We start from the raw sequence: 18,105 nt of genomic DNA on the forward strand, positions 1-18,105 counted from the left end.
TTTAAACCTTTGGTGGTTATCATCTATTTTATATACTTTTTGAAAATTTCTGTTTTAAATTGAGGCTAATTCAAAATTTGATATTATTGTTTTATCTAAATTATTGTCATTTAAAAGGGATATTGCAGTACTTAATTTAAGTTTAGCTTTACGTAACAATAAAGCATTTTTAAATAAGGATTTTTGCAGAACTTTTTTTTGTATTCAAGATTGTTTCTTTTTAACGGCTAACTGATATTATTTTGCATTATTTTTATAATCTTTAGATAATGATTTATTTGTTATACTTTTTTTGTACAGAAAGAGTTTTTCCTTTAATAGTTTTTAATGTGAGATGGATATTTCTTACTTTTGTTGTTTTTGGAATAAAGTGGTGTAAAACGTTTAATTGAGATTTGAATTGAACTGATAAATTGGTCATAAAAACGTTGGAAATTTTTCGACTTGTTAAATAATGAAGTCCAATTATTTTTGACAGGTAATCTTTGATGTTTTAAAATTCTAATTTTTAAATCATATGTGTCTTTTTTAGTATTGACAGCTTTTTGACTTTGAATTTTTATTTTAAATGAAAACAAGTTGTGGTCACACGTATTTGTCAATGGAAAAATTACTGAATGAGATATAATTCTATCTTGACCAAAACTATTGTAAACTAACAGATCAAGTATCATTCCATTTTTTGTGAGTTGGACTTTTGATTAGCTGAGTTAAAAAAATATCCGTGCAAAAGTCAAGAAAACACTTGTGGGAATCATTGAAGTCTTTGCCAGGAATTGTTCAGTCTGTGTTTGGCAGATTAAAATCTCCAAGAACATAAAAAGAATAGTCATTTGAAAAAAAGTGATTTCAATTATTTTAGTTACATTTTCAACAGTCAGTGCACATTTTGCAGAAAGTGTGAATGATAGACACAGAAAAGTCTAAATTTTAATTTTTTTAAAACTATATCTATACCTATGTATTCAAAATTCGTTTTGTTAATAGAGATTAAGTCTTTTTTAATTTCAAATACTTTAAAGGAGTTTTTCTAAAGGATAGCAACACCTCCACCTCTACTTTTCCTATCGTTACGAGTTATATTATAGTTAGAAGGACAGACTATGGCATCGTTGACTTTAGGAGTCAACCATGTTTCAGTAAGAAAGAACCAATCAATATCATTTAAGCACAAATAATTTTCTAAAAATTCAATTTTGTTCAAAACATATCTTATATTAGTGTATTTAATTCTTAAATGGTTATTGTTATATTTATTGTATATATTAAAAGGAAACTTATTATGATTAGTACTAGACTTATCAGAAAATTTTATATCTTGAGAAATATTTGAAGCTGTTGACTCACAGCTTGACTCGCAGTTTTTGCAACTAATCCCAGAACTCCTTGGAATTGAAACGAAACGGCTGTCTAGCTAATTCGACTATCCTATTTTCCTGATAATATATATCACATCTAAATTGTTCTGGTCAGCTATGGCTTGTTTCATCTTAACTTCTTTTCTCAAAATTCTCAAGCTCCAAAATGGTTCTATCAGGGTTAATATAGAAATTTACTTCTATTCCATTATTCATGACTTTCAGGTTTTTAGTTTTAGAAGTCTGTGTTCAGTGGTTATATCATTAAGTTTGGTTATGATCGGTCTGTTTTTGTTCTTTGTTATTTTACCCACAAGATATATTGATTTTAATTCTTCTTTTTTTCATTTTACTTTCTACTAGAACTTCTTGGATAGTTTGCAAGTCATTTGTAGAGTTTTCAAGGGAACAATTGGTTGAACTTCTCCACTCAGAGCTTTTTTTCTTTTATTTTTTGTTCATTTTCTGCTTCAACAGACATTTTATACATTTGTTACCAGGTACTTTTTTTGGTTGCGTCAACATTATAATTAACTTTCTTTACTTTAAATTGTTTTTTATATTTAAATTGGCTATACTCTCGTTGAAAATTTGATTAAAATTCATTTATACGCGATTGTCTCAAAATTGTTTAAAAAAAAACAGTATATATAAAGAGTTTTGTTAATTTAAAACAGTTAAAAACCATTTGCTAGCTTATTTAGAATAATCTTAATTTAGTTGTAATAAAAAATTTAAGACAGTGTAATAAGTTATGAAAAGCTGATTGTTAATGTTTGTTTATAAAGTAGTAATTTTAAATCACGAGCTAAGAAATTAAAAAACTATACTTATAAAGTACACATTTAAATTATTTAAAATAATTTTTGAAAACATTTATAAATGGTTTAAAAGTAAAAACTAACAAACTAAAATCTCCCTTCATAATTAGCTGTAGATAATTAATAAATTGTTATAAAGAAATGGTTTTAGAATTTCTTGTCGTCATGAAAAAAACTAAAAGATTAAAAAATAAGCAAGTTTTCGAGATTTTATAATCATTTATTGGAATATTTTCATTATTACAGAACTTTTGCATTTTTCAATAGTAATTAAAAATTATTAACAAGTGTACACACTGTGTCTGTAATAAAATTTTATTCTTAATTATGATTAAGCTTACTATAATTGCGTTCAAAAACAAATTTTAATTTAAAGTAAACAAGTATTACTTAATTTACGGTTTAAAAATAAGCAATTATAACAATTTGGATAGCTTTATTAGTTTATGTATTGAAATATTCTAGGAGTTACTTATTTTCAAAAAATATTGTTTTAATATTTATACTAAGCAAACACAAATATAAAAAAACTGTTTTAAATAATTAGCAATAATTATTATAACTGAAGTAAGTCACGAGAAAACTAAATTTAATTAAAAATATTCAATTCCAGGTCAAATTTTTTTTTTGTATTATTTGGTATTTAATTCATGTTATGTAATACACGTTAGCTAATTTTTATAGCTATTACTATACAATTACAACAATGTAAATAGTTTAACTTAGAACTTTAAGGTTAAAACTTTCTTTTAAATCTGAACTTTAGACTTTAAAAACTTAAAAAGTATCTAAAAACTTATAACTACACAAAATTTAAAGTTAATCGTATGCTTATAGAGATCCTAGCGAAATAAGTTCGCTGGAATATATAATAATAACAAATTTTTACAGTACTCTAACTCTTTCTTTATTAAACTATCACATGTTTTTGCTGTTAAAAAGTTCAACGAAGTCTGTAAAAAGATAAATACTTTAAGGAAATAATACATGTTAAATTAATGGTATATATAAGTTTTTAAAAAAATAAACAATTACTAAAGATAGTTGTAGATTAATGTTTAATTATAGATGCAATGTAGAATGTTAAATCTTACTGTTAAATAACTATATAAAGTTTGTAGTTATTAAATCTAAATTATTATAAAATAAAGTAAAACAAAAAATTAAATATAAACTACTTAAATAAAAGTTGAATAAATTTTATAAAGTAGCAAATGAACAAATTATGTATTTATCTACAGGTTTTAACTTCACCACATGATAAAAAGCCCTAGTACAGTGCTTCTGAAATGGGGTTCCGCGGAACCCTAGGGTTACGCGACGCCTCTCAGGGGTTCCGCCTTTCGAAATTTAAAAAAGAACATTTATTAAATTTAACATTTTATTTAAAATTAAAATTAGGGTTCCGCGGAAAAGTTAAACTTTGGAAAAGGGTTCCGCCACTAGAAAAAGTTTCAGAAGCACTGCCCTAGTATACTGTCAAAACTACTAATGTATAAATTTCAAATTTGCTAAAGCTTTAAATTACTAAATAATTACAAAAGTTTTACAAAAGTGTAAACATTGTGGTAATAACATAAACAACAAATACTCTAAATTTCTATTCACAATGATAGGATATATTTTTACAAACTAGGTAAGTAAATTTATGTTTCAAAAAAAAAAACAAAAAATTTTACCTAAAATTAATTTAGTTTTATCTTTTAAAAGTAGAATAAATATTTCTTGCTAGAATGTTTGTTAATAAATATGTGAACAAAATAAGTTTATGAAATTTTGTATGTACAAAATAAAGAACAATTTGCACAATACTGCTTTATTTGTTCAAATCATTGTTATTATTATTTTAACACTTATAAAGCTTGTAATGTATTTGGCACACGAATACAAAATACTTGTTTATGAATTCCAATTTTAAAATATTTTTCTAAAAAATTAAGATAAGTGTGGTTTTCAAACATTTAGTACACTTATATTTGACATAAAACAATATAATAATTAATACTCTCTGAGTTGAGCGTTGCAAGATTGAAGTCCATTGGTCATTATATCTACAAAAAAAAACTTAAAGTGTGTAAAGAACTGACAATAAGGGGGGTAAATCACCTTGTTCAAAATAAAGTCTTATTTTATTGAGTTTTAATAAAGCTACAAGTTTTTTTTTTAACATATTTTTAAAATTCAAAATAATTTTTGAGATAAAGCTGGTCAAAGTTGGAGGCAGCAATAGGTTCCTTATGGGAGGCGCAAACTAAAACAGCAAAAAACTAGAAATTACTATAAATCTATCTTCTTCTTTGTTTTTTGAGATAACTACCTCAAACTTTCAGGATACGTTCCTTGCAATATTTAAAAAAGCTAAAAAATAAAAATTTTATGACAAAAAAATAAAAAAAAACAGTTTTTTTTGTTTTTTTTTATACAACTGAATGTTTAATATAATAGAAATATTTCAAGGAACATTTCCTAAAAGTTTGAGGTATTTAACTCAAAAAATGTAGGAGAAGATATATTTTTAGTGTAATAGTCTTTTTTTGCTGTCCTCTTATAAGGAACCTATTGCTTGTTGCCTCCAACTTTGACCTGCTATATCTCAAAAACTATTTTGAAGTTTTAAAATAATTAAAAGCATCTTGTAGCTAAGTTAAAACTTTATAAATTAAGACAAATTGTGAAAAAAGTGACTTACTTCCACCATATGCCCATAACTAAAACTAAATAATGTTTGACCTACATAGAGTTTTATCATTACACCTTAAGCTTTTTGTAAATTTTTATATTTCTGATAATAGAGTTGTTTTATACTGTGTTTTTGTTTATTTATTAGATTATCAGGTTGACCATTTTACCTGGAAAAACCTTAGTTTTTAAGTTAAGACAAAAAAAAAAATTAAAATAGGTAACTTAAAAAAAAAATAATCAGGAAAAGCCCAGTATTTCAAGCAGGTTTTATAAGTTAAATTTAAACTAGATAAAAAATAAGTATTATATGCAATAAACTTATAAGCTGAAAATTACAAATTATTCTGAGTTTTATTTATATAATTTATGTACTTTGCCACTATTAATATATATTTTATTCTGTAGTTTTATACTGTTAAAACATTTTTTTTATTAAACCCGAGATAAAAATACATTATATTTTAAAAAATTTGGAAGAAATTGCTAAAAATTCAAAGTACCATTTGTTCTTACAAATGCATACCATCTTAATAAAGTAAAATTATTTTAAGTATAAGTTACACTCTATGATAAAAAAAAGTTTAATCCATGTTTTTGAAACTACAATAAACAAAAACACTGTATATCACAATGAACATATAAAAAACCTGTAAGAAATGGAGGGAATTTCTAAAAAAATCTCTAAAAAAACCTGTATCATGCATTTATAAATAAAAATACTGTCTTACTTCATTAAAAAGCTTACAAATATTAACTAAACTATATAGTTTAAGTTAATTTCTCTTATACTAAAGTTAAGTTTAGTGTTTAATCCATACTTTTGTAAACTACAACAAATTTAACTTCATTGTAAATCACAGGTATGCTCTATGTGGAGCTTGCAAGGTATTCACCGGAAACCAACTGTTTGAGAGCGGCGTCAAGATGGATACAGTTTGAGGAGGAATTGGAGGAATCTGACAAGTGGGGTAAGGCTCACGTTGCCCTTCTTGCCTTCCACGACTTTCACCAGCTTCTCAATCAGCTTGAAAAAAGTTGTTTTTTTTTGCTTATCTTTTTTTTTGCAGCTGATCTTTTTCCAATATTATATTTTTTGTGAATCTGTGTGCTTGTTGCAAAAAATTGTTGTTTTTTAGTTTAGTTTTCAAACTGTTTTTTGTAAATATTTTGCAACAGAATTAAAGTTTGGTTAAGAAGTTTTTAATATTTTAAAGGTTTAAGGTAAGTTTTAAATATGCTCTAGTTTAAGTAATTTTAAAGTTTATAATATCTTTATATGGAATTACTAAAATAATTTTTGTTCTGCGTTTACTTTTTAAATCAGCTGAGTTTTATTACACTACATACTCCAAATTATGGTAAAAGTAAATAATTTTAAACAACATTTTAGTCATATCTTATATTAAGTCAAAACATTTATTAGCATCAGTTTTATTGGATTTGAAGGAAACTTTAATTGAAAATATTGTTGAAAAAGCTGTTAGCTTGTCCATTGAAGAAGGCAATCTTGATCAGAGTAATGAAAATTTATTCAGTGAAGTCCTGTTTAAAAATCACATGTTTGTAGTTATTTATTGTAGTTTTAGTCTTAAAAAATTAATATTGTAATTTGTTTTAAATCAAACAATTGTAAGTTCTCAACTTAATTAGCTTTTAGAAATTTTTATCTATTTTTTATTTTTACAGCTTATTATCAACAAAACAATGTTTCACTCCTATATTGGGACACTAATTCAAAATTTGATAACATTATATTTCATAAAGGTTTTAAGTAGACCTTTTTTTTATTTAAGCAATACTGAGTTTGAAATTAAGTTTCTTTTTATTTTTGTAAATTAATTAGACTGCATGTTAACATTTTTAGAGCTTAAACTTTAAAAAAGTTTTATTTTAATTTTTTGTGCTAAAAGTAGTTGTAACATTGCTTTTTACAGAAAAATAAATTTGAATATAAAAAGTACTCCGAGCTTCCCCTCAAGTTTAATGTTCAAAGTATGTTTGTTAAATAGTTTTATTTCTCTGTATGAATAAGTAAAATTATACATTTAGCTAAAGAATGATATCAGTTTCAATTTTTTTTTGAAAATAAATATTTTACTTTAGTTGGATAAAAAATATAGTTTTAGAAAATAATTTTTTGAGGGAGCAGGGTCAGAATTGCACAGTGGGTCACTTTAACACCAAGAGTCACTTTAGAGCACCGTCACTTTAGTACAAAGCATCATTATAGCACAGTGCAACATTTCTGCATAGTATCAATTTATAACAAAGTGCTAAAACTGCTAAAATGACACTCTGTACTAAAGTGACGCCCTGCAAAAGTGACTCTCTATGCAAAAGCAACCCAGTGTGCAAAAGTGACCCCCTTGCAAAAAAGATTCTCTGTGCTAAAGTACTAAAGTGACAACCCTGCAAAAGTGATGCTGTGCAAAAGTGACACATTGTGCTGAATTGACAAGTTGTGCTAAAGTGTTGCTGTGCTATTCTGGGTATACTGACAATTCCCATCTATGATCAAATCCCCGCGCACAGTTGCCACTCAATATTTTTTATTTTTTTCGTCTATTCTTTTATATTTGGATACTTTTTTTATCTATTATTTATTTACTTTTTATAATGCTAATCCTCACCCTTGGTCAGTAGTAAGCGGTTCTTGGATTTGACCAACCGATTGGAAATGATTGCAGGTTGGAAATGAGGGTTTCAACTATTCTGACACCCACCCTTTTTTGATTCCTAAAATTGTAAATAAATACCTTTTTAATGTGTTAATAACAGTATTTTTAACTAGTTAAAAAAACAATAATCAAAAGGTAAGTAACTTATATATACATAATCTACATAATAGATTTAATTACATATTATAAGGACAACTTTAAAATAAAATAACAGTAACTATTTGATTCATCACTGGTGTGACTAAATATTTTACTAGCAATTAACTTATCTCAATTAAAAACTTAATTTTAAATAATAAATCTCTTGTAAAATTTCTTTACTTTATAATGTATTTTATACTAAAAAATAGTAACTTGTAATGTATAACAAGTTTGAGTTTTAAGACATATTTATATAAAATTATGTAATCTGATTTTTTTATAGATTATCAAAAACTGTTTTATTTTTCAGAACTTTTCATCAGTTGCAAATTTGACACAACAAAAACACAACAAAAGCGATTTTTCAAACATTCTCAAAAGTGTCCCTGAAAATTGTGAATCTGCTGCAGTATTGGTTGGTGTGATGAAAGAGTTGAAAGCTCCAGTCAGCTTTTTTGTCAGATTGGAAACACCAGTCTTGGTTCCAAGGTACAAATGTTGATTACTTCTTTTTTTCCTGTAAACACAATTTTTAAAGTAAAATAAAAAAAACATATACATGAAAGCACAAAAAAAATTTTTAATTAATACCCAAGTAACTAACTAATCAAATGTAATATCCTGGACAAGGCGTTAAAAGGTATCCAAGTGGTGCAGGACTCGATAACAAAAAGGTTTTTTCGTGCGCCAGGTCCTAGGACTAAATATTTTGAGCACTTTTTTTGTCGCTCAATAAGCTATAAAAAAACAATACAGGTTTAGAGCTACTACTTTATAAAAAATAACATTTTTAATAAAAAGGCTGTTGTCTCTACCCATCCCATCGAGGTTCATGTTTGTCCTTGTTGGTCCACCAAAAGCAGTTGATTATTACGAAGTTGGTCGTGCCATGGCCACTGTCATTGCTGACGAGGTAATTTTTGAAATAATTTCTTAAAAATGACTAAATGCTGTTGGATTTTGTGCTGATTTGTTTTGTACAGTTTTAGTTTTCAAGATAAAATTTTAAAGTTTTGAAGTTAAAAAGAGTAGTGTGTGATGAAAATTTTACTTGTATATTTAACTTTTGCTGTTTTGTTTTATAAACTTTGTTTTGTCTTTTTGTTGTAGTTTATATTTTTAAAAGTAATCGATAAAGACTAAATATAATCCTTGTTTCATAGGATTTTCAAAAGCTGGCATTCACTCTTAAAAACAAAGATGAGCTGATTAAAGCAGTGAAAGGTTTTCTTCATAACACACTCATTCTATCGAAAACTGCAATCAATCATGATGAAATGCTGACTGCTTTCAACTCGAAACAGAAAAATCTGTTGGCTAAAAAAGCTCCTGTTATTGAAAAGAGTACAACAAGTTTGTTTATTCAGCATTAAGTTTTAAGTATCTAAGAATTAAGTACAGTAGTCACCAAAACATTTTTTGTGCACACTTTACAGTTGATTGATTATTCATTTGTAACACTACCACTAGATAAATGGTTTAATTGGCTTTAAAGTTTTGTACCTAAGTTGATACGAAAGCTGTCAAAAACTGTTTTTAGAAGATTAAAATAGTTAAAAACAATTATTAATTTAATATACACTTTGTTTTAAAAACAGTTTTAATTTAAACACTTAAAAATTTAATATTTAATAAGTTAAGTGCAAAGCTTGTTTCACTTTTGAAAAGTAAAGAAAAAAAGCATACAATACTTTCAGGTAAAATTGGAGTTATAGTAGCTTTATAAAGTAGACTAATTAAATTTTTTTTAGTAAAATAACTTGTCATCAGGTGATTTGGCATCAGAAGATAGCGAACCAGAACCACCAAACTTAAAAGACTTCAAACATTACAAGAAGCCTTTCGAAGGTTTGTACAGGGATGCCACGCAGAGATACTCAAAATACTATTCGGATATAAAAGACGGGTTGAACTTCCAGTGTCTGGCATCCATAATGTTCATTTATTTCGCAGCACTGTCTCCCACCATCACTTTTGGCGGACTGTTGGGTTAGTTGAGGAGTTGTGTATATTTAAATAAAGTTATTTCAACTTATTATATATGGCAGTTTCATGATATTGTTTTTCTTTATTGTTTGAGTAAGTAGTGATTAGTTAACAGTTAATTGTTTTTTTTTATAAAACGAATAAAGTTGATCTGTTTATGTAAACCTAGTTTTGGGTATATTTTTCTAAAGTAAATTAGAAAACTGACAAATGGCTATTGCTATTGCTGTTGTAGTGATTATTTTCTCTATGGACTCACAAGTTTTATTTAGTTAGACTAACTTACTACTTTTATATTACTGAAGGTGAGAAAACGCACAAATACATGGGAGCAACTGAAACAATGTTGGGAAGTTCATTGGCAGGCGTGTTATACGGTTTATTATCAGCACAACCTGTATTAATAACAGGAACAACTGGTCCTTTACTCGTACTCGAAGAATCCATGTTTGAGGTTGGCGTTTTAAAAGTTGTAACTTTTTTAGTTAAAGCTTTTGCATATTAAGTTTAATGTGTTTTAACTGATATATTAGCAACTAAAAGCTGCATTTTTAAATCTGAATTTATCGTAGGTGTGTGGACTATGGCACATAAATATGTTTACAATTTTGATTTTACTAAAACTGGTAGCCTATAGGATACTTTTAATTTGTAATTTTCTTTAAAAGTCAGATACATGAATATATAACAAACAAACATAATCGTTTTTTAAGCTAGTTGAGTTTGATCAAAATATTGTGGACTGATTTTAGTGTTCTGCTTGTAATATATTTCTAAAACCAAGCTAATTTCAACAGCTGTGTGAATCAAAAAAAATTTTTACATATCGAGTTTTTTTTTTCCCATTCGTAGATATTTTAACTTATCTGCTAGAAACTTTACTATTTTTTAGTTTTAAATTTTCATGTGTCTATGAACTGTAGCACAAAAGTTTGTTTTAATTAAAATGATAGCCAGTAGTATCTTCCATTAGTTTATACATTTTAGAAAAATTAGTTGCATAAAACTTATAAAACCTACATAAACGTTGTAAATATTTATTAATATTTTTTAAAATAACATATATTTAAATGTTTTATAAAACTAATTATAAGTACACTTAATGGTATTACTAGTAATAATTTTGATTCAAATCAAATCTCAACAGCTGTGTGAATCGTTCAAGTGGAACTTCTTACCGTTCAGATGCTGGGTGGGTTTGTGGATGTTGTTGATAGGACTGATACTTGTTTGCTTCAACGGAAGCTACCTGGTGTTCTACATCACAAAGTTCACGGATGACGTGTTTGCAGCTCTGATATCGATGATATTCATTTATGAGACGTTTACCAGTCTTGCGGAGGTTTGTGTATTTGTTGTTTATATGTTTTATAGTTTTAAGCAATACTTGTAGTATAATATCTCAGTTGATTTTCATATAAAAAACGTTTACTAGTCTTGCAGAAATAAGTTATTATTTTATTAAAACTAAAAACATTATCTTAGTTGATTTAGACAGACAAACATCTAATAGTCTTGCAGAGGTTTGTTAAATTTTAAAACTTTGCATGATATTGTATTCAAACTATTTCCGGTTGAGGTTGGTCAAGTTGTTAATTTTATATAGGTTTTTGTTATTTCCTCTCTCTCTCATTTGTTACTTATATTATTTGCCTAAAAAGTGCTTGCCACTATTTTGTTGAGGTCTGGAGAAAACGACAGTATTGTCCTTCGAAACAGCTGTAGCTAACAAAATAAATTATTGCACATAAAATTATTATATAGATTTTCATTAAACTTTCAGGTAATTTTGTAAGTTTTTGGGTTTGTTTTTAACTTTTGATCAGTTGCAAAAAAAAAGGGTTGTCACGAAACTTGGAATTTGACAGTTTAGGTTAAAAAACCTGGAAAAAAATTAAATTTTAAACAATTTTTACATATTAAAGAACTACAGTTTCGATTTGACGCAAAAAAATTGTTTATTAAAAATCGCATTTTAAGTAGCTTTACAGTATATTTTCAATCTTGTTATACTATTAATTCAGTTTTTTACATTAAATTTAATTTTAAACTAAAATTAGACCCAAAAACGCGTACGTTTAAAAACCTTGAAAAACAAATTCCAAAAACCAGTGGCAACCCTGAAAAAGCAACGCTCTTTGCAAAACTCACACCTACTCATTTAGTCTAAATTAATTTTGGTATCTTTATATTACTATTAAAACTTGACAAAATAATATTTTGAGTTATCAAACAACTTGCATTACTCAAACCTGCAGACTTTCAGAGAACACCCGTTGAAAGAACAATCAAACATGACGGGAAGTATGACGTCACAAATGGACGGTAAGCAAAACACTGCATTGTTCGCCCTTGTTACCTGCTTCGGCACGTTCACCATCGCCATCTTCCTCAGAGTGCTCAAGTTGGTTGTTAGACGTTTGTTATGGCAAAGTTGGAAATTGTTTCAAAGTGTAATTTATACATGTTTATGTTTGAGTGTTTATAAATGGTTACGTATTTATCTTTCAAAATAAGACAGTCAGTTTTACATATCACAAAATGTTCTTTATATCATGTACCATAGTTTGAATAATAAAATAAAAATCTTCACAGAAACAGCAAGTTTCTAACGAACAGTCTGAGAAGAACAATAGGTGATTTCGGAGTTCCAATCGCGATATTCATCATGGTTCTGATCGATTATTTATTAAAAGACGTATACACAGAAGTAAGTGTTTATGTGATTATCTTTATAAAACTTAGTTATTTAACATAAAAACCGTTCAAATATTACTATTAAGTTCAAATTTGAAGTTTTTAAGACGTTGAAAAAATCTCGACAAAACAAGTTTTGTAGTTCATATATTTAGATTCAAGGTAGTGATATGCTCACATCATTTTTATGAATAGAAACTGGTGGTTCCCCCCGGTTTCTCCCCCACAAACTCAACACTTCGCGGTTGGCTGATCAACCCAATCAGAACGAAGGAAATGAACCTTCCAATAGAAGCCGTGTTTTTCGCGTTGTTGCCAGCCTTACTGCTGTTCATACTGATATTCCTCGAAACGCTTATTGTTGAGTGGGTTGTTTTATTATGTTGCTGTTGTTCTAGGTATGTAATTTACATAACTTGCATTTTCTATGAGTGTGTTCTAAAAAAAAAGTAATATAAATATGTTTGTGAAGTTTTTAACAGTTGAAAAACTTTCAAGCATTTTTATACTTTTTTTCATTAAAAGTTTGTTAAAATTATAATATTTTATTTTATACTTTGTATGTATATACGTATTGTTAAATATAATATAGTTCACTGTAAAAAACTTAATTTCTACAGGACAATAGTAAGCGGATCTGAAAGGAAGTTATTAAAAGGATCGGGTTATTACTTGGACATAACAGTAATACTACTTGTGAACACAATACTGCCGTTCTTCGGTATGCCATTTGTATGTGCCACCACGTTGAGATCAATCACGCACGCTAACAGGTTTGAATACTTTGTTTTTACATCATTTAAAATTAGATAGTAGTTTATACCTAAATTTGTGTTATTTATTAGACTAATGCCTCACAAGAAGTTTAAATGTTTGTAATACTTGACTTATTCAACTTCAATTTCTAAAGTTTATAACTCGTTTAAACAATTTCTTTATAGCTCGAAACAAAAAAAAAACAGTATCATTTATTCTAAAGATTCGTTATCTACTGATTTAAATATAAAATAACTTTACTTTTACAATTTCAATTTTTGTTCGTTCAATTTTTTTATTATCAGTTTGATGATTTACAAAACGCCAACGCCAGGTTCCGTTCCCGAAGTAGTCGGAATGAGAGAACAAAGAGTCACTACATTTTTCGTCAATTTATTAATTGGTAAGTTGAAATGTCACTACAATGTTCGTCAATTTATTAATTGGTAAGTTGAAATGTCACTACAATTTTCGTCAATTTATTAGTGGTAAGTTGAAATGTCACTACAATTTTCGTCAATTTATTAATTGGTAACTTGAAATGTCACTACAATTTTCGTCAATTTATTAGTGGTAAGTTGAAATGTCACTACAATGTTCGTCAATTTATTAATTGGTAAGTTGAAATGTCACTACAATTTTCGTCAATTTATTAGTGGTAAGTTGAAATGTCACTACAATTTTCGTCAATTTATTAATTGGTAAGTTGAAATGTCACTACAATTTTCGTCAATTTATTAGTGGTAAGTTGAAATGTCACTACAATGTTCGTCAATTTATTAATTGGTAAGTTGAAATGTCACTACAACATTCCTTAATTTATTAATTGGTAAGTTAAAATGTCACTATAATTTTCGTTAATTTATTAATTGGTAAGTTGGAGTGTCACAGCTGTTTTGCTATGTTTTAATTGGTAAGTTGAAATTTCAATATTGTATTGGCTATGATTAAATTGGTAAGTTGAAATGACAATACTGTGTTTGTTAATTTACAATTGGTAAGTTGAAATGTCAATATTATATTTTTTGTTTTTTAATTGGAAAGTTTAAATGTCAATTATTTATTGGTTAGTTAAAGTGTCAATACTGAATTTGTTAAATTTTTTGTAAAATAGTTGAAATTACTCTATTAAATTTGTTAGTTTGCTTTTTAGTTACTTTAAATGACAATACTATTTTAGTTGATTTATTAATTAACTAGTTAAAATATCACTGCCGTGTTTTTTAGTTGATTATTTTGTTAGTTATAATTTCACTACTGTTTTTGTGAATTTATTAATAGGTAAGTTAAAATGACACTACTGCACTTCTTGTTTTACTGTTGGTTAGTTGAAATTCTAATACTGTATGTTTATTAATTTACTTTTAAGTTTGTGGAAATGTTAGTTTATTATTTGGTAATTTAAAGTGTCACTAATGTATTTTTTAACTGGAAAGTTGAAGTGTTACTCTTGTGTTTGTTAATTTATTGATTGGATAGTTGAAATGTCTCTACAGTTTTTGTTTATCAATATGTTAATGAGTATAATTAGTATAGCTGTCATTAGTGTTTTCGTTGATTAGTTTCTTGATAAGTCTTAATATCATTATTTTTTTTTATGTTTGTTTAGTATAAATAGTTTGGTTTTAATTAATTGTCTGTTATAACAGCTTATCATTTAACTAGCATCAAATTTTCTACAATAATTTTTAAGACTTTTTTACAGTTTCTAAATAAAAAAAAAGTTTTGCCATGTAGAAAACATATTTGTAGAAAACCAATTTTTTATTGATTCATGCAATTTTTTAAAGTACAAAGCTATCTGCTTGGGAAACTATTTTAAGTATAAAATTTTGATGAGCTATCATTTACATACTTTAGTTTCAGATTTTATAAATAAAACCTTTCAGGATTGTCAGTATTTTTACAGCCATTCCTTATTTACACTTTTGTAGATATATTTGTTACCTTTGATACAAACTATTTTATTTATCAGGGTTGTCAGTATTCTTATCTTTATTCCTAATCCACGTTTTTTGTAGATATATTTATTACATTTGAGACAAACTATTTTATTTATCAGGATTGTCAGTATTTTTGCAACCATTCCTGAAACAAATTCCGATATCCGTTTTGTTCGGTATCTTCTTGTACATGGGCATAACTTCGCTTAACAACAACGAATTGTTCGAACGAATTCAGTTGTTGCTCATGCCCGCAGTTAACTACCCGCAGAAGGTGTACGTTAGAAAAGTTAGTTTGTTATTTGTACTATATTTCTGTTAATTTTTTACTATAATAAGTGAGCTTCTTAGAAAAAATTGTTTTGCTGTAAGCTTTGGTATAATCATGTTTGTATACATTGTCTCTTCTAGTTCTTTAAAAAATAGAAGTATACATAATTGCTTTGATTTATCATTTCTATTACGTAACAACAAGTATAATTCAACTTTATACATCGTTTTTAAAATAGTTATTTTCTAGTTAAAAACAAACAGAATAAATATGTACACTTATTTCAAAAATTATCGTTATTATTTTTTTTTTTGGTAAAAACAAACAGAATTCATATGAACATATTGTTTCAAATATTAATAATTTAACTATTAACTTTCCAGGTAAAAACAGGCAGAATACACATGTACACATTGTTCCAAATATTATCACTAGTCATACTGTGGGTGGTTCATTCCACTGTAATTAAAATTTCGTTCCCCTTCTTTCTACTGCTTTGCATTCCTCTGAGGAGTTTCGTGCTGCCGAAAATATTCTCTCAATTAGAACTTGATGCCGTGAGTTTAAAAATAATTTTCATTAAATAAGGAGAAAGAGTATACACGTTTTTGTTAAATAATGTCTAGTATGTTTCATTTACTCTGGCATCAATTTATATGTTTTGTAATGTATAGCTGCTGTTGCAAATATTAAAAGTTTTCACTAAAAAAGATAGAATTTGATAAAATGAGTTAGTGTTCAAATTCACTCCAATTAAGCTAATAAAACTTTGCTTTATATAAAAAATTTAAAGAGCTTTAGTTAAACGATTTGCAAGTGTTTTAAATTTTCACCAGTGGTCTTCAGTTACAATAAATCTTTTTCTAAGTAGACACTAGTTAATCGTTTAAAAAAGGCAAAAAACTTTTAGTAAAATAACAAGTTGCAAGAATGTGAAATTTTTCTAAATAAAAATATTTTCAATATATTAACAGTTGGATTGAATGAAAATTGAAAAAATAAAAGAATGTGTCCAAGAGCCAACTAACATCATCTTTTTTTTTTTTATAAATAATTATAGTTAAAATTTTTGTTTCATAGTAGACATTTTTTCTACCAAGTAGATTTGTAAACTGTAAACAATTTGGTTTAGCCACTTAGTAATATTAAATATTTTACTTTAGTACAATTACAAAACATTAATTGTTTGAAATATAACTTTTAGATGTAGTAAGCAAATTTAATCGTATTTTTTGAAATTTATTGTCGCTGACTTAATGAGTTATTTGATTTGCTCGTCTTTTAAAATTTATTTAAAATATCACGGAAGCATGTTATGAATGTTACAACCGATTTATTTAAATGTGTTTAAAATTTCACATGCGCTAGATTTTTGAAAGTAAATATAAGTTTTCCACTGTTTTTTTTCTGCCTGTATCTTTATCAAATTTCAATAAAGTACTTTTACTAATACACATCTCAATATTTTTACTTTAAATGTTTTGTAATATTTAAAGTATGATGCGATTGCTTTATTTAGGTAAATTGTTTTCGTAACTGGCTTCAAAAGATTTAAATTACTAATAATAACTAAATTATTATTTTTTTCTTTCAATGCGTACATGATTGCCTATACTTTGTTTAAAACTAATTACTGCTGTTTATATTCCTAATTGTATCAATTTATAATTACTATTTTTTTTCTTTAACTAATTACATTATGAAGTTGAATAACATAAATTCTTAAATCTGTTATAAAACATTTAGAATTATTACTATTCTTGGCTCTAATATACAATTACTTCTGAACAAAATACTCAAATAAAAAAAATAAAAGTAAATCAACAGTTCAAGTTTTTAAAAATATACTCTAATGAAGAGTGTTAAGCTAAAATGCTCAAATTGTCTTCGAGCTTAAAACTTGTTCTTCTTCTAAAACATGTATTTAACTTCTTAAAGTAACTATTAATATATTTAATGCAAACCAGTTACTATTTTATGTTGTTCAATTGTTTAACATAGTAGTTACAAGTAAGGTAAACAAGTTAAATGCCACGTATAAACACTTTTACATACATATGAGTTACCCTATATCTTAGCCTATCCAACTCAATCAATTGTTTTCCTATAAATTAAATCCATGTCATAGAAGTAGTTGATCTGTAGATATTGTGAAGTTTAAAAGTATCAGAAGTAAATTTTATTTTTTTTGACTTGAAGTTTTAAGGGGTCAACATGAAATATTTTATTAGAATTATCTTTATTATTATATTTCTTAGTTTTTTACAGATTCAACTAGATAGCTACTTACAAAAATATTTGCAGTTTTATAACAATGTTACTCAAATTTTTGCAGTATAAAACTTTTTTTATACAGTTTCAAACAAACAAATCTGGCATAATGTTCAAGTTACAAAATAGTTTTAGTATTTTTCGTTTTAGGAATAGGCTTAAACAAACGTGATTTGTAACGTAAAAACTCTTTCACTATAACTAAAGCGCTTTTAAAAATATACTTTTCTAACACCATTTATCATTATGAAATAAAAAAAACTATCTCTGTACCTTAGTAGTGGTCATTAAACCTAGTAACAAGTTGTCAGCATAATTATATTATGTAAAATAGTGGCTAAAAAATACTCATCTAAAACTTGTCATTGCAAATTGTACACGAATACTTTATTTATTTAGTTAATTAACTTTTAAATATGAATTTTAAAAATTTTGCATTAGAATATTACTTTTTGAACGACAAAAACAAAGACGTTCAAAATATTTAGTCCTAGGACCTAA

The 18,105-nt window shown here is 26.5% G+C and overlaps 1 protein-coding gene across 1 annotated transcript in view; it reads left to right on the plus strand.

The window, feature by feature from the left end:
* Positions 1–16,316, plus strand: part of LOC145836915 (band 3 anion transport protein-like) — a 36,661-nt gene extending 20,345 nt beyond the window's left edge. The window contains exons 5-21 of the mRNA XM_082944687.1: positions 5,722–5,895; positions 6,285–6,420; positions 6,796–6,853; positions 7,991–8,169; positions 8,482–8,593; positions 8,844–9,033; positions 9,451–9,669; positions 9,972–10,120; positions 10,814–11,008; positions 11,925–12,070; positions 12,262–12,376; positions 12,559–12,728; positions 12,984–13,136; positions 13,425–13,522; positions 15,182–15,351; positions 15,717–15,890; positions 16,308–16,316. Coding sequence (XP_082800813.1) covers positions 5,722–5,895; positions 6,285–6,420; positions 6,796–6,853; positions 7,991–8,169; positions 8,482–8,593; positions 8,844–9,033; positions 9,451–9,669; positions 9,972–10,120; positions 10,814–11,008; positions 11,925–12,070; positions 12,262–12,376; positions 12,559–12,728; positions 12,984–13,136; positions 13,425–13,522; positions 15,182–15,351; positions 15,717–15,890; positions 16,308–16,316 — 2,447 coding nt within the window. The remainder of the gene's footprint in view (positions 1–5,721; positions 5,896–6,284; positions 6,421–6,795; positions 6,854–7,990; positions 8,170–8,481; positions 8,594–8,843; positions 9,034–9,450; positions 9,670–9,971; positions 10,121–10,813; positions 11,009–11,924; positions 12,071–12,261; positions 12,377–12,558; positions 12,729–12,983; positions 13,137–13,424; positions 13,523–15,181; positions 15,352–15,716; positions 15,891–16,307) is intronic.
* The last annotated feature ends 1,789 nt before the right edge of the window (positions 16,317–18,105 follow it).

The sequence above is a fragment of the Thalia democratica genome, chromosome 5 (genome assembly GCF_965202585.1).
Source record: "Thalia democratica chromosome 5, ktThaDemo2.hap1.1, whole genome shotgun sequence".
Taxonomy (NCBI): Eukaryota; Metazoa; Chordata; class Thaliacea; order Salpida; family Salpidae; genus Thalia; species Thalia democratica.